We start from the raw sequence: 13561 nt of genomic DNA, 5'->3' as shown, positions 1-13561 counted from the left end.
CTGCCGTTCCTCCTAGCAGCCCAGGGACTACGACGCGGGGGTTGGCTTTCTCCGCAAGCTGCTGCTGCCACGGGCCCAACCCTGGTGGACGGCAAGCCCCAGAAACTCACGTTCTCCTGAACTGGCACCTCGTACTTCTCAAGGATGGTGAACTGCTCGTGTATGGGGGGAATCTGGGTCTCCAGGTCGGGCAGGTCATGCTGCAGGGTCTCCATGAGCTGCAAACTGACCCCCAGTTCCTCCAGCGTCTGCGGAGGGCGGCTGATTCTGAAGGCAGGCACGGCATGCGCAGGGGTGAGCGGGAGGGTCACGGCCGCCCTCCTGCCCCCACCCCCCCCAGTGGCCCGGCAGCCCATACTTCTCCCCGTTGTCCCGCAGGTAGGTATGGAGCTCCAGGAGGCGCCGCGCCGCCATCTCCTTGAGCAGAGTCGTGAACTTGTTCTGCCACTCGCTACAGTGCTGCACCAGCGAGAACTTGAGGTGGGAGCAGTCCAGCAGCACGAACTGGATGTTGAGCACCGTCTCCTCCTTCTGCACGTTATTGGCCACCTCCGTGTAGCTGCAAGGGCCCGTGTCCCCGCTAGGGTGGTCTTCTCGCGGCAGACAAGCCCTCTGCCCTGTCGCGAGTTCGAGTTCTGGCGTCCTGCCCCCCAGGCCTGTGCAGCAGCTCCGAGAGGCTCCTCTACTCCCGGGGTCTCCCAGCCACACGGCTATGATCCCATCATTTCCCCAAGTCCTGCCTACGACGCAGCCGTCAGACGCCTTCGTCTGCCTCTCGAGGCTTCAGGGTGGCGCAGATCTGAGCGGCATACCCACTGGTGCTCCCCAGCTCTGCGCCCTCAAACAGGTTATTTAAAACGTTCTGAGCCCCAAGTTCTCGTCTACAACACAGTGGTAATGACAGAAGCCACATCACAAGGCTGTTGAGAGAAGGAAGCGGTCTGCCCTCCCTAAGCCCCGGCGCGCTTCCGCCCCGCACCTGCGCTCTGGACCACGCAGCTCGGAGAGCGTGCGCATGCGTCCCCGCGCCGTGTTCTCCGCCTGAAAGGCCCTCCCCCCACCCCTGCTGCCCGTGGGACTGCTACCCACTCCGCCCCCAGCCCCGGCCACTCCCTTTGCGCAGCCTTTCCTACTGTCCCGGGTGGAACTCTGTCCTTCCACGGACCTGCGTGGGGGCTTTGCGCGACTTTATCATAGTTCTTATCACACGGACGCTTGTGTAATGAGCACACTCGCAGGGTGCTCTCGAGCTTGCAAAGGGCTGTCACGTAGACTTAATGACCTCACAACCTCGGGCGCCTGGGTGGCTCAGTCGGTGAAGGGTCTGCCTTTGGTTCAGGTCATGATCCCAGGGTCCTGGGATCAAGCCCCGTGTGGGGCTCCCTGATCAGTGGGGAATCCACTTCTCCCTCTGCCACTGCCCCTGCTCGTGCACTCTCTCTCTCTAATAAATAAAATCTTAAAAAATTACCTCACAGCCTCATAAGGTAGGTAGAGTCATATCTGCTCCCCGGGGAGCACAAGTTAGCTGCCTACAGTGCCTCAGCCAGTGAGGGGTAGGGCTGGGGTCTCAACCCTTCTCAGGATGCCACCCCCACCGCTTTCTCGGGGACCTTCCCTACTGCACTGCAGCACATGGGAGGAAACAGTCTTCGCTTCGTTATTCCTCACGCCCCATCCATGGTGCAGCAGGGTTTACCCAGCGAATGAACGACTAGAGGACAGAGCAATGGGAGTTCCGAGTGAGACTCAAGAACGCTCTTCAGTGTAACTCTGATCTGCCCTCTTAAAACAGACATGCTTGCTTCTCACCCTTCAGACCTTTACGTTTGTTCTTTCCCAACAGGACACTGTGGGTTCTCCCCCCCCAAAAAGGAAAAGCCCTAAATTTTGTCCAGCTCTGATGTGATCTCTGCCCCTTGAGGAACAAAGGTCTGATGCCCTAACTCCCGATCCTCTCCCATAGCTGAGGACACACGTTTTCTGCAGCTCTCCCTCCCCCAAGCCTCTGCCCCAGCCCGTAGGATGCTAGGCTTCACGGCCACCTGCGCTCCTTACCGGGCAATGTCGGCATCAAAAGAAGAGACGGGCGGGTTGAGACGCTGATAGCGGCGGATGAAGGAGTCCTTGTTGATCTCCCAGATCTCCCGATACAAATCCCAGGTCTTGAGGTAGTTCTGCAGCAGGCTCGCATTGTTGGTCATGCCGCTGCTGATCTGCGCCTGGATCTTCTTGATATCCTCGTCTCGCTCTTCAAGGGCCAGCAAATGCTTCTCACTCACTCCCAGCCCAACCTAAGCTCCAGCCTGGGCCCCGGCCCCCGGACCCTTCTCTCCAACACCACCCCCCAAGGAAACACGGCTCAACCGTGAGCTTTTTTAAGTAGAGGGGGAGGCAGACAGTAAAAGCAGGACTCCAGCCCGAGGATTCAGATGGGCATCCCCATCATGCCCCCATCACAAACTCGTCCTTCCGAATCTCCCATCCCGGTCCCAAAGCCCTTGAGTGTGAGACACTTACCCTCCACTACCACTGCCAGCCTTGCTCTCTTCCCGGTCTGGCCCTGACCTGACCATCCCAGCATCATGGAGATGACCAGCCCCGTATGTCCAAAAACGGCCCTGGCCTCTCCTCTTGGCTCTGCCCACCCCTAAGTCTCTGACAGCCCTGCACCCAGTGCCCTCCCCACTGCCCACTCACCCACGTTTATATGGATGGGGTCACGATGAAACTTGCGCCTGATGAGAATTTCGGGGAGGTGGCGGAAGACAGAGATGGTGGAGAAGAGGTGGTGGCCAATGTCATTGACCACACCTGCCAGAGTCTGCAGAGTGGGTGAGAACTCCACCTGTGGGGCGGGGGACACAGGGGAGAGGGCCTCAGCATGGGCCACAGAGGAGACCAGCCTCAGGACTGGGAAGACTGAACACTCAGAACCAGCCCTGGAGGCCGTAGGATGAAGTCAACGCTAAGGGCCAAGTTTGAGTATTGAGGGAAACCGAAAGTAGAGTGGGACAGTTTTGGACCATCAGGGGTCAAGGTCCCCACCTGTGCCACACCTCCCTGCACGTCATTCTGCAAAATGACCAGGACTCGGAAGAGGGGGTTGGGCGTGGTCTTTCCGTCCCCGTTGATGGCCTTGGACAGTTCCAGCAGCGACCACTTCACGTTCAGACGCAGGGCGTCCTCCATCATGCGGTCCAGCCGAATCGTGTACAGCATCCACTGCTGCTGAATCTGGGGGGATGCGTGGGCGGAAGGGGGAACCCTCAGGGGACACGGGGCCAGTGTGGGAGGAAACAAGCTGGCTGAAGAGAAAGGTAGGATGCAGAGTCCCGAAGGAAGAAGGTTTGAAAGACTGAAGGTTGGGTGAGCCCAAGACGAGAGCAGGACATGTGAGAAGCCCTCACAAAGGGTGGATGGGTGAAACCAAGAGAAAGTTCTGACCGCCCCGGGGGGCTCGCCCAACCACAGAGCCAGGCCCCAGGACCCACACCTCAGGGCCGTCATTCTTGAAGACTTCGTAGGAGTTGGTCATGATGGCCACCACGTCCTGGTGCAGGCTCATCAATTTCTGTTGCACGGCTGCTCGGTGCTCCCGCTGGTCCTCCTCAAATTCCAGGTCCCTGTACACCCGTTTGCCGCTGATGCGCACCAAGAGCGTCTCGGAGATCTCCTGCGCTCGCCAGCCAATGGTCAGGGTGGAGGCCTTGAACTCATTCACGATGGTCTGCACCTAGAGTCAGGCCGCACCCACGGGGGGAGCCTCAGTTTGGGAAGAGACCCTCGGGCTTCGTGCTATCCTCCCACCTGTCCTCGAGCTAGAGCTGCTGACATTAAAAATGAAAACAAAAGTCCTTCCCTCGGCACACTTCCCTTCTTTCACACTATTCCCTGGTCTTTCCACCACGACCCAGGACTCAGGTACAGATCATCCACGCACCGGCCTTTGGGTCAGCCCTACAGACCTTCAGAGCCTAGTGACCGGGACCCACCTTGCTGGCGTGTACGCGGCACTCTGTGATGAAGAAGGTACTAGCCCCCTTCAAGGCCCAGTGCAGTTTCTTGAGTCCAGGGTGGATCTTCTTATCCAGGAATCGGATACGTTCTTTGAAGAGGGCCTGCTCATCTGGGGATAGCATGGCAATGATCCTGTGTATGAGAGAAGACTGGCAGTGGGTGGGACAGGCTCTGCAGGCCTCTCCTCCATACCAGGAGACTTGGTGGAGACATCTGAAAGCTCACAAGGCTACAGTGTGCTTTCTTTTTTTTTTTTTTTAAGATTTTATTTTTTATTTATGTAACAGAGAGACAGCCGGCGAGAGAGGGAACACAGCAGGCGAGTAGGGGAGGAAGAAGCAGGCTCCCAGCGGAGGATCCCGATGTGGGACTCGATCCCGAAACGCCGGGATCACGCCCTGAGCCGAAGGCAGACGCTTAACAACTGCGCTACCCAGGCGCCCCTACAGTGTGCTTTCTAAGAAAACTTTGGCCGATAGTGGAAACTCTCTACACTTTGTGCTGTCCACATACGGTCATCGCTAACCACGTGTGGCTGTGGGGCACTTGAAATGTGGCCTGTGCAAATGAGTGACTCAATTTTAAGATTTTATGTAATTCCAATTAAGTCATTAAAATAGAAATAAGCATGTGCAACTGGGGGCCGCCATATTGTACGACATAGTTCTAGACACCCAGACCAGGACTGCTGGCTCCACCCACTTGGACTTTAAATGGGCTGAGAGAGGTACCCAGCCGAGAACTAGCCTCAGTCCAGAGATAAGTACTAAGGGTATTTAGAGAAGAGGTGCGAGCGTGGCCTTGGTTCAATAATGCTGATGTTATCCCGTGCCCACGATCCTAATGCCCCCCCAGTTTCATTCCTAGAAAAGTGACCCAGGCCCACAGCAGACATGGTCCCGGTGCCCTGTGGGGTTGGAGATGACCTGGTTGGCTTGCTTTTGCTCTCTACCCTGAAGCTAGAAGACAAAAGTGCAAGAGACAGGAATAACCGCAGGGCCATGCAAGAGACTAGGAGAAAGCATTTTTTTGAGACGGTCACATGTAAAGGATAGATCCTGCAGGAGATAGACGACACCACGGAATGGATAAGACATGGAGGAGGCTCAGAGGCCGCACAGATGGCCGCGCTCAGGACCGCAGCCTTACCGGTTGTAGTCTCGAGCCACAAGCAACAGGTTTTCCCGAAGAACGCGCAGGTCCTCCGCACGCTCGGCTACGTTCATCACGTAGTGGGGCGTCTCAAAGAGCAGCCGTTCCCAGTAGTCAATCTCCACAAAGAGAATCAGTAGAGACCTCGGGGAGAAGGAACAAAGCAGCTCGGTGTGGACTGCTCAAGGGCCTGACCTGAAGCCAGCAGTGGCCCCAGGGCGGTGGGGCTGGGAGGCCACGGAGACAGAGATAAGAGACAAGCAGAACCTCCCGGTAAAGAAGGCTGGCTAGACTCACTGAGTTTTGCTGCCCTCCCTCCCCAAACCAGCACAACAGTAAAGGGGGTTTTGTGTGTATGGGGCGTATGCCCTTACAGGCAGATTGGAAGCTGAGAAGCCGATGGGTAAGGAGCAGAGCTGGCATTCTTGGCTGGTGACAGAGACAGCTAAGAGGCCACTCCTTTTATGCCATGGGGCTCTCTGAGGCCCAGGGTGGTGTCTCTGAGCATCTCAGGAAGGCAAGCTGGGGCCACAACATGACAGTCCCCGCCCCTACTCTGCACAGTTAAGCAAGTGTCCTCGTCACCCCAACAGAAGATGGACGGCTTCTTGTCTGGAGAGACAGTACGGAGACAGCCCAACGGAGGATCTTGGACTGGGGACCCCACGCCCGGCTGAAGGAGGGGGTGTACTGAGAGGAGGCGACATTAAGGGCCTGCGTGCACACTGAATGTTAAGACCCCCAGCCTTCTTTTCCGACCCAGCAACCAGCGCTCGGGCAGCTGGACCAACACCCTCCAGAACGAAGCCTGGAGGACTGTTTTCCATGGCCTCTGGCCAGCCTGAGGGGTGAGTCCCAAGGACGGTGACCTCAGGGGTTCCCTGGAAACAGCCCACAATCCATGAGCCCCACGACCAGCTCAGCAGAGTTTCCAGTCCGCTTTCTAGCTCCCTGCCCTTGAAGATGGACAACCAAAGATCACAAAACCTTGGTCTCTGTCCTTCCTAGCACAAAAGTCAAAGCCAAAACAAAGAGAAGAAAAGCAACTCCAAGGAGAGACGAGGGGACAGGGCCATGCAGAAAGAAGGCTGTCCACACCAAGTAAGAAGGCTGTCCACACCAAGTAAGACAATGGAACAAAACTGTGTGAACATCCTGAGAGAGAGAAAAGGTCATCCATGACCCGAAACCCAGAAGAGCTCTTGGAAGTTAAAGAGGATAGCAGAACATTAACGAACAAACAAGCCCGTTAACGATGAAATTGACAGAAATCTCTCAGAAAGTAGAGAAAGACACAGAGATGGAAGGCAGAGAGGACTTTGCGTGAAAAAANTTTTGGCCACATCAGAATAAAACCTTTTGGGGACACCAGGGTGGCTCAGTCAGTTAAGCATCTGACTCTTGATTTCGGCTCAGGTCATGATCTCACGGTTGTGAGATCGCGCCGTTTCACGCTCGCTCTCGGTCCAGAGTCTGCTTGATCCTCTCCTTTCGTCTGCCCCTCCCCCCCAATAAAATAAATAAAATGTTTTTTAAAAAAAGAATAGAACCTTGTGTAGACAGAAGACATCAAGCTTAGCTGTGACAGAACAAAGCACTGGGAGACGCAGGGGGAAGGGAACAGAGGAGGAGCCGGGAAGGCCAGAGAACCCAGGACCATGTGTGAGACAGAGGACAGGGAGGGCTCGAGTGAAGGTTTCCCCAGGATGTGCATTTGTGGGCGGGGGCAGGGAGACACAGACACGGGGAGGGGACACCTCGAGAACCAGGTGACCACAGGCCAGGGGGTGGCCCCAAGGAGCAGCTTCACCTCTCTCTGAGGGCGGGGTTGCGAAGGTCCGAGATGAGAGGCATGGTCCTCTTGAACTGCTCTATTTTGGATCGGGTGGTTTCAATAATTTCCCAGTTGCGGTCCTGGGCAGACATGGGAGCCGTCAGTGGCCCTGCCCATCATCCCTGCACCATCCCGCTTCCTCAGTGGACTTGTCTTCTGGCCCCCACCACACTCCACGCACCTTGTATTCTTTGGATAGTCTGGTGAGACGGCGGAATAGGCCGTGCGCCATTGTCTCCATGGCCTCTGTCTGCAGGGTCAGGAACCGGCCGGTCTTCCACTGGTTCCAGTTCTCCTCCCAGTCCCGCGTGATCTCCCACACTTGCTGGAGCGCGTCCAGCTCCTTCACAGCCAAGAATGGAAAGAAACGTTACGTGAGGGGACTCGTGCCCTCCTCCTCCCTGACATCGCTCAGGCCCACGGCTCCTCGCACTCCGAGAAGCCTTGCCCTCTGCAAAGGAGGGCTGCCTCCTCTGTTCACATCTTCTTCTCCACTCTCTCGCCTTAAGAGCTCATCGAGTGACAAGCACACAAAAAGATCCTCGATATCTTTAGCCAAGAGGGACACGCAAATCAAAGCCACCACGAGATATCACTTCACACCCAGCAGGATGACCAGGCCCAGAAAAGGCATGGGGTGGGGTGCCCACGAGGATGCGGAGAGACAGGAGCCCCGCGCGGGGCTGGCGGGATCATAAAACGTGCGGCCACTGGGGAGAAGAGCTTGATAGCCCCCCATACGTTAAACACAGAGCTGCCATCTGACCCAGCAATTCCACTCCTCCATGCATACCTGGGAACTGGGAGCGGGACTCAAGCAAACCCAAGGACACACACGCTCATAGCAGCTAGATGGTTAAAAGGGGGGAATCAAGCCAAATGCCCACACAATGGAAGATCCCGTAAAAAGGAGGGAAACACCAATGCACACTACGACATGCGTGAATCTTGAAAACATTATACCGAGTGAAATAAGCCAGGTACAAATCCGTTGATACGAAACATAAAGGACAGGCAAATCCGTAGACAGATCAATTAGTGGTCATCAGGGGCTGAGAGGAGAGGGTGTAGGCTTCCTTCTGGGGTGATGAAAGTATTGTGGAGCCAGAGGTAATGACTTCACGACATTGTGAATGTACGAAATGCCACTGAATCGTTGGCTTTAAAATGGTTATTTTGTTATCCGAATTTTACCTCCATTTTTTTTCAAAGGTCCTTGTCCTCCCATCTTCCCAGTCCGGCCCTCAGGCCCCAGGCTCCTGCCCCCGGCCCCCATCCCTGCTCAGCACAAGGACCTAGCCCAGCACATCACCTTCTCCAGGTTCTGCAGGTCCTTGGAGGCTGGCTGCTCGATCTTGAAGATGCCCAGGCTGGAGCGGAGACTGTTTTCTTCTTCCTGCATGGCATTCAGCATGGCCCGCACCTGAGCAATCTGCTGCAAGGCCGCCTGATGTCCCACGTTACTGGTGAAGGGGCCTGTAGGAAATCCAAAGTGAAGGCCATCATCCCCTGGAAGGGCATCGTGGTCCTCCTACCTCTTTGTGGGCAAATCTCCCTTCTCTCCTCACCTGACGGGGGCAGGAAGGAAAACAAGGAAATGCACTCAAAGAATGATGATTCACGTTAGCAAAAACTCCTATACATGGTGTGACAATCAGAACTGGGAGGGTTACGGGAAAGAAAAAAAACTGGAAGTGCTGTGACCTGGGCAGCATGCTCCAACCAGAAGCACCAGGCCTCCCTCCCCTCCCCACAGCAGCATCCTTCCTCTGCTCATCCTTGTGCCTACTGCCCCGGGACCGAGTTTTTGAGAGACCAGGTCACAACAAAGGTACAGGGGGAGGGCTGGAGAAAGAGGCACCTTTGGATTCAAAGTCTTCCAGAAGATTATGTGCTTTCTTCTTGAAATCATCCGCTGAGTGGATGAGGCCTGTCTTGAACTTCTCCTTGTGTTTCTTCAGCATTTGTTCACTGTCCAACAGAATTTGTTGGAAGGTGACCCACTCCCCGTTGAGACTGTCCAGCATCTCCAGGACCTGAGGACATCGAGGAGGGGACAATGACCCACAAGCAGAAGGTCTGTCCTCAGCCACGCTCTTAGGGCCTTGTTATTGACCCTGTGGACCAGAGTCTGTGGCCACATTCTACACTCTGTGAGACCCAAAGATATGAAGCCAGGAGCTGCTGGGCCTAAACCCATAATCCGACCCAAACTGCCATCTAAATTCTCTGGCTCTCTGAGGCCTCAGGATCTTGCGCCTTCTGCCGGGCTCACTTTTCTGCCGTTCCTCCTAGCAGCCCAGGGACTACGACGCGGGGGTTGGCTTTCTCCGCAAGCTGCTGCTGCCACGGGCCCAACCCTGGTGGACGGCAAGCCCCAGAAACTCACGTTCTCCTGAACTGGCACCTCGTACTTCTCAAGGATGGTGAACTGCTCGTGTATGGGGGGAATCTGGGTCTCCAGGTCGGGCAGGTCATGCTGCAGGGTCTCCATGAGCTGCAAACTGACCCCCAGTTCCTCCAGCGTCTGCGGAGGGCGGCTGATTCTGAAGGCAGGCACGGCATGCGCAGGGGTGAGCGGGAGGGTCACGGCCGCCCTCCTGCCCCCACCCCCCCCAGTGGCCCGGCAGCCCATACTTCTCCCCGTTGTCCCGCAGGTAGGTATGGAGCTCCAGGAGGCGCCGCGCCGCCATCTCCTTGAGCAGAGTCGTGAACTTGTTCTGCCACTCGCTACAGTGCTGCACCAGCGAGAACTTGAGGTGGGAGCAGTCCAGCAGCACGAACTGGATGTTGAGCACCGTCTCCTCCTTCTGCACGTTATTGGCCACCTCCGTGTAGCTGCAAGGGCCCGTGTCCCCGCTAGGGTGGTCTTCTCGCGGCAGACAAGCCCTCTGCCCTGTCGCGAGTTCGAGTTCTGGCGTCCTGCCCCCCAGGCCTGTGCAGCAGCTCCGAGAGGCTCCTCTACTCCCGGGGTCTCCCAGCCACACGGCTGTGATCCCATCATTTCCTCAAGTCCTGCCTACGACGCAGCCGTCAGACGCCTTCGTCTGCCTCTCGAGGCTTCAGGGTGGCGCAGATCTGAGCGGCATACCCACTGGTGCTCCCCAGCTCTGCGCCCTCAAACAGGTTATTTAAAACGTTCTGAGCCCCAAGTTCTCGTCTACAACACAGTGGTAATGACAGAAGCCACATCACAAGGCTGTCGAGAGAAGGAAGCGGTCTGCCCTCCCTAAGCCCCGGCGCGCTTCCGCCCCGCACCTGCGCTCTGGACCACGCAGCTCGGAGAGCGTGCGCATGCGTCCCCGCGCCGTGTTCTCCGCCTGAAAGGCCCTCCCCCCACCCCTGCTGCCCGTGGGACTGCTACCCACTCCGCCCCCAGCCCCGGCCACTCCCTTTGCGCAGCCTTTCCTACTGTCCCGGGTGGAACTCTGTCCTTCCACGGACCTGCGTGGGGGCTTTGCGCGACTTTATCATAGTTCTTATCACACGGACGCTTGTGTAATGAGCACACTCGCAGGGTGCTCTCGAGCTTGCAAAGGGCTGTCACGTAGACTTAATGACCTCACAACCTCGGGCGCCTGGGTGGCTCAGTCGGTGAAGGGTCTGCCTTTGGTTCAGGTCATGATCCCAGGGTCCTGGGATCAAGCCCCGTGTGGGGCTCCCTGATCAGTGGGGAATCCACTTCTCCCTCTGCCACTGCCCCTGCTCGTGCACTCTCTCTCTCTAATAAATAAAATCTTAAAAAATTACCTCACAGCCTCATAAGGTAGGTAGAGTCATATCTGCTCCCCGGGGAGCACAAGTTAGCTGCCTACAGTGCCTCAGCCAGTGAGGGGTAGGGCTGGGGTCTCAACCCTTCTCAGGATGCCACCCCCACCGCTTTCTCGGGGACCTTCCCTACTGCACTGCAGCACATGGGAGGAAACAGTCTTCGCTTCGTTATTCCTCACGCCCCATCCATGGTGCAGCAGGGTTTACCCAGCGAATGAACGACTAGAGGACAGAGCAATGGGAGTTCCGAGTGAGACTCAAGAACGCTCTTCAGTGTAACTCTGATCTGCCCTCTTAAAACAGACATGCTTGCTTCTCACCCTTCAGACCTTTACGTTTGTTCTTTCCCAACAGGACACTGTGGGTTCTCCCCCCCCAAAAAGGAAAAGCCCTAAATTTTGTCCAGCTCTGATGTGATCTCTGCCCCTTGAGGAACAAAGGTCTGATGCCCTAACTCCCGATCCTCTCCCATAGCTGAGGACACACGTTTTCTGCAGCTCTCCCTCCCCCAAGCCTCTGCCCCAGCCCGTAGGATGCTAGGCTTCACGGCCACCTGCGCTCCTTACCGGGCAATGTCGGCATCAAAAGAAGAGACGGGCGGGTTGAGACGCTGATAGCGGCGGATGAAGGAGTCCTTGTTGATCTCCCAGATCTCCCGATACAAATCCCAGGTCTTGAGGTAGTTCTGCAGCAGGCTCGCATTGTTGGTCATGCCGCTGCTGATCTGCGCCTGGATCTTCTTGATATCCTCGTCTCGCTCTTCAAGGGCCAGCAAATGCTTCTCACTCACTCCCAGCCCAACCTAAGCTCCAGCCTGGGCCCCGGCCCCCGGACCCTTCTCTCCAACACCACCCCCCAAGGAAACACGGCTCAACCGTGAGCTTTTTTAAGTAGAGGGGGAGGCAGACAGTAAAAGCAGGACTCCAGCCCGAGGATTCAGATGGGCATCCCCATCATGCCCCCATCACAAACTCGTCCTTCCGAATCTCCCATCCCGGTCCCAAAGCCCTTGAGTGTGAGACACTTACCCTCCACTACCACTGCCAGCCTTGCTCTCTTCCCGGTCTGGCCCTGACCTGACCATCCCAGCATCATGGAGATGACCAGCCCCGTATGTCCAAAAACGGCCCTGGCCTCTCCTCTTGGCTCTGCCCACCCCTAAGTCTCTGACAGCCCTGCACCCAGTGCCCTCCCCACTGCCCACTCACCCACGTTTATATGGATGGGGTCACGATGAAACTTGCGCCTGATGAGAATTTCGGGGAGGTGGCGGAAGACAGAGATGGTGGAGAAGAGGTGGTGGCCAATGTCATTGACCACACCTGCCAGAGTCTGCAGAGTGGGTGAGAACTCCACCTGTGGGGCGGGGGACACAGGGGAGAGGGCCTCAGCATGGGCCACAGAGGAGACCAGCCTCAGGACTGGGAAGACTGAACACTCAGAACCAGCCCTGGAGGCCGTAGGATGAAGTCAACGCTAAGGGCCAAGTTTGAGTATTGAGGGAAACCGAAAGTAGAGTGGGACAGTTTTGGACCATCAGGGGTCAAGGTCCCCACCTGTGCCACACCTCCCTGCACGTCATTCTGCAAAATGACCAGGACTCGGAAGAGGGGGTTGGGCGTGGTCTTTCCGTCCCCGTTGATGGCCTTGGACAGTTCCAGCAGCGACCACTTCACGTTCAGACGCAGGGCGTCCTCCATCATGCGGTCCAGCCGAATCGTGTACAGCATCCACTGCTGCTGAATCTGGGGGGATGCGTGGGCGGAAGGGGGAACCCTCAGGGGACACGGGGCCAGTGTGGGAGGAAACAAGCTGGCTGAAGAGAAAGGTAGGATGCAGAGTCCCGAAGGAAGAAGGTTTGAAAGACTGAAGGTTGGGTGAGCCCAAGACGAGAGCAGGACATGTGAGAAGCCCTCACAAAGGGTGGATGGGTGAAACCAAGAGAAAGTTCTGACCGCCCCGGGGGGCTCGCCCAACCACAGAGCCAGGCCCCAGGACCCACACCTCAGGGCCGTCATTCTTGAAGACTTCGTAGGAGTTGGTCATGATGGCCACCACGTCCTGGTGCAGGCTCATCAATTTCTGTTGCACGGCTGCTCGGTGCTCCCGCTGGTCCTCCTCAAATTCCAGGTCCCTGTACACCCGTTTGCCGCTGATGCGCACCAAGAGCGTCTCGGAGATCTCCTGCGCTCGCCAGCCAATGGTCAGGGTGGAGGCCTTGAACTCATTCACGATGGTCTGCACCTAGAGTCAGGCCGCACCCACGGGGGGAGCCTCAGTTTGGGAAGAGACCCTCGGGCTTCGTGCTATCCTCCCACCTGTCCTCGAGCTAGAGCTGCTGACATTAAAAATGAAAACAAAAGTCCTTCCCTCGGCACACTTCCCTTCTTTCACACTATTCCCTGGTCTTTCCACCACGACCCAGGACTCAGGTACAGATCATCCACGCACCGGCCTTTGGGTCAGCCCTACAGACCTTCAGAGCCTAGTGACCGGGACCCACCTTGCTGGCGTGTACGCGGCACTCTGTGATGAAGAAGGTACTAGCCCCCTTCAAGGCCCAGTGCAGTTTCTTGAGTCCAGGGTGGATCTTCTTATCCAGGAATCGGATACGTTCTTTGAAGAGGGCCTGCTCGTCTGGGGATAGCATGGCAATGATCCTGTGTATGAGAGAAGACTGGCAGTGGGTGGGACAGGCTCTGCAGGCCTCTCCTCCATACCAGGAGACTTGGTGGAGACATCTGAAAGCTCACAAGGCTACAGTGTGCTTTCTTTTTTTTTTTT

The 13561-nt window shown here is 56.7% G+C and overlaps 1 protein-coding gene across 4 annotated transcripts in view; it reads right to left on the bottom strand.

Annotated features, from left to right (window-relative positions):
• DNAH2 (dynein axonemal heavy chain 2) overlaps positions 1 to 13561 on the bottom strand; it is a 90911-nt gene that overhangs the window by 48220 nt on the left and 29130 nt on the right. For 3 of the 4 annotated variants that reach the window (XM_034646814.1, XM_034646812.1, XM_034646813.1), the window contains exons 1-8: positions 5170 to 6137; positions 3996 to 4152; positions 3497 to 3736; positions 3049 to 3237; positions 2701 to 2848; positions 2059 to 2251; positions 359 to 559; positions 111 to 267 (exon numbers count right to left, since the gene is read on the bottom strand). In XM_034646814.1, coding sequence (XP_034502705.1) covers positions 111 to 267; positions 359 to 559; positions 2059 to 2251; positions 2701 to 2848; positions 3049 to 3237; positions 3497 to 3736; positions 3996 to 4152; positions 5170 to 5246 — 1362 coding nt within the window. In that variant the 5' untranslated portion in view covers positions 5247 to 6137. Of the gene's footprint in view, positions 1 to 110; positions 268 to 358; positions 560 to 2058; positions 2252 to 2700; positions 2849 to 3048; positions 3238 to 3496; positions 3737 to 3995; positions 4153 to 5169; positions 6138 to 6982; positions 7087 to 7187; positions 7350 to 8318; positions 8483 to 8867; positions 9043 to 9395; positions 9553 to 9643; positions 9845 to 11343; positions 11537 to 11985; positions 12134 to 12333; positions 12523 to 12781; positions 13022 to 13280; positions 13438 to 13561 lie in introns of those variants that run through there. The other variant, XM_034646815.1, reaches the window with a different exon arrangement.

Source organism: Ailuropoda melanoleuca, chromosome 17 (genome assembly GCF_002007445.2).
Source record: "Ailuropoda melanoleuca isolate Jingjing chromosome 17, ASM200744v2, whole genome shotgun sequence".
In the NCBI taxonomy this organism is placed as follows: Eukaryota; Metazoa; Chordata; class Mammalia; order Carnivora; family Ursidae; genus Ailuropoda; species Ailuropoda melanoleuca.
Note: the sequence above shows the minus strand (reverse complement) of the source record. Positions and strands in the feature narration are given on the sequence as shown.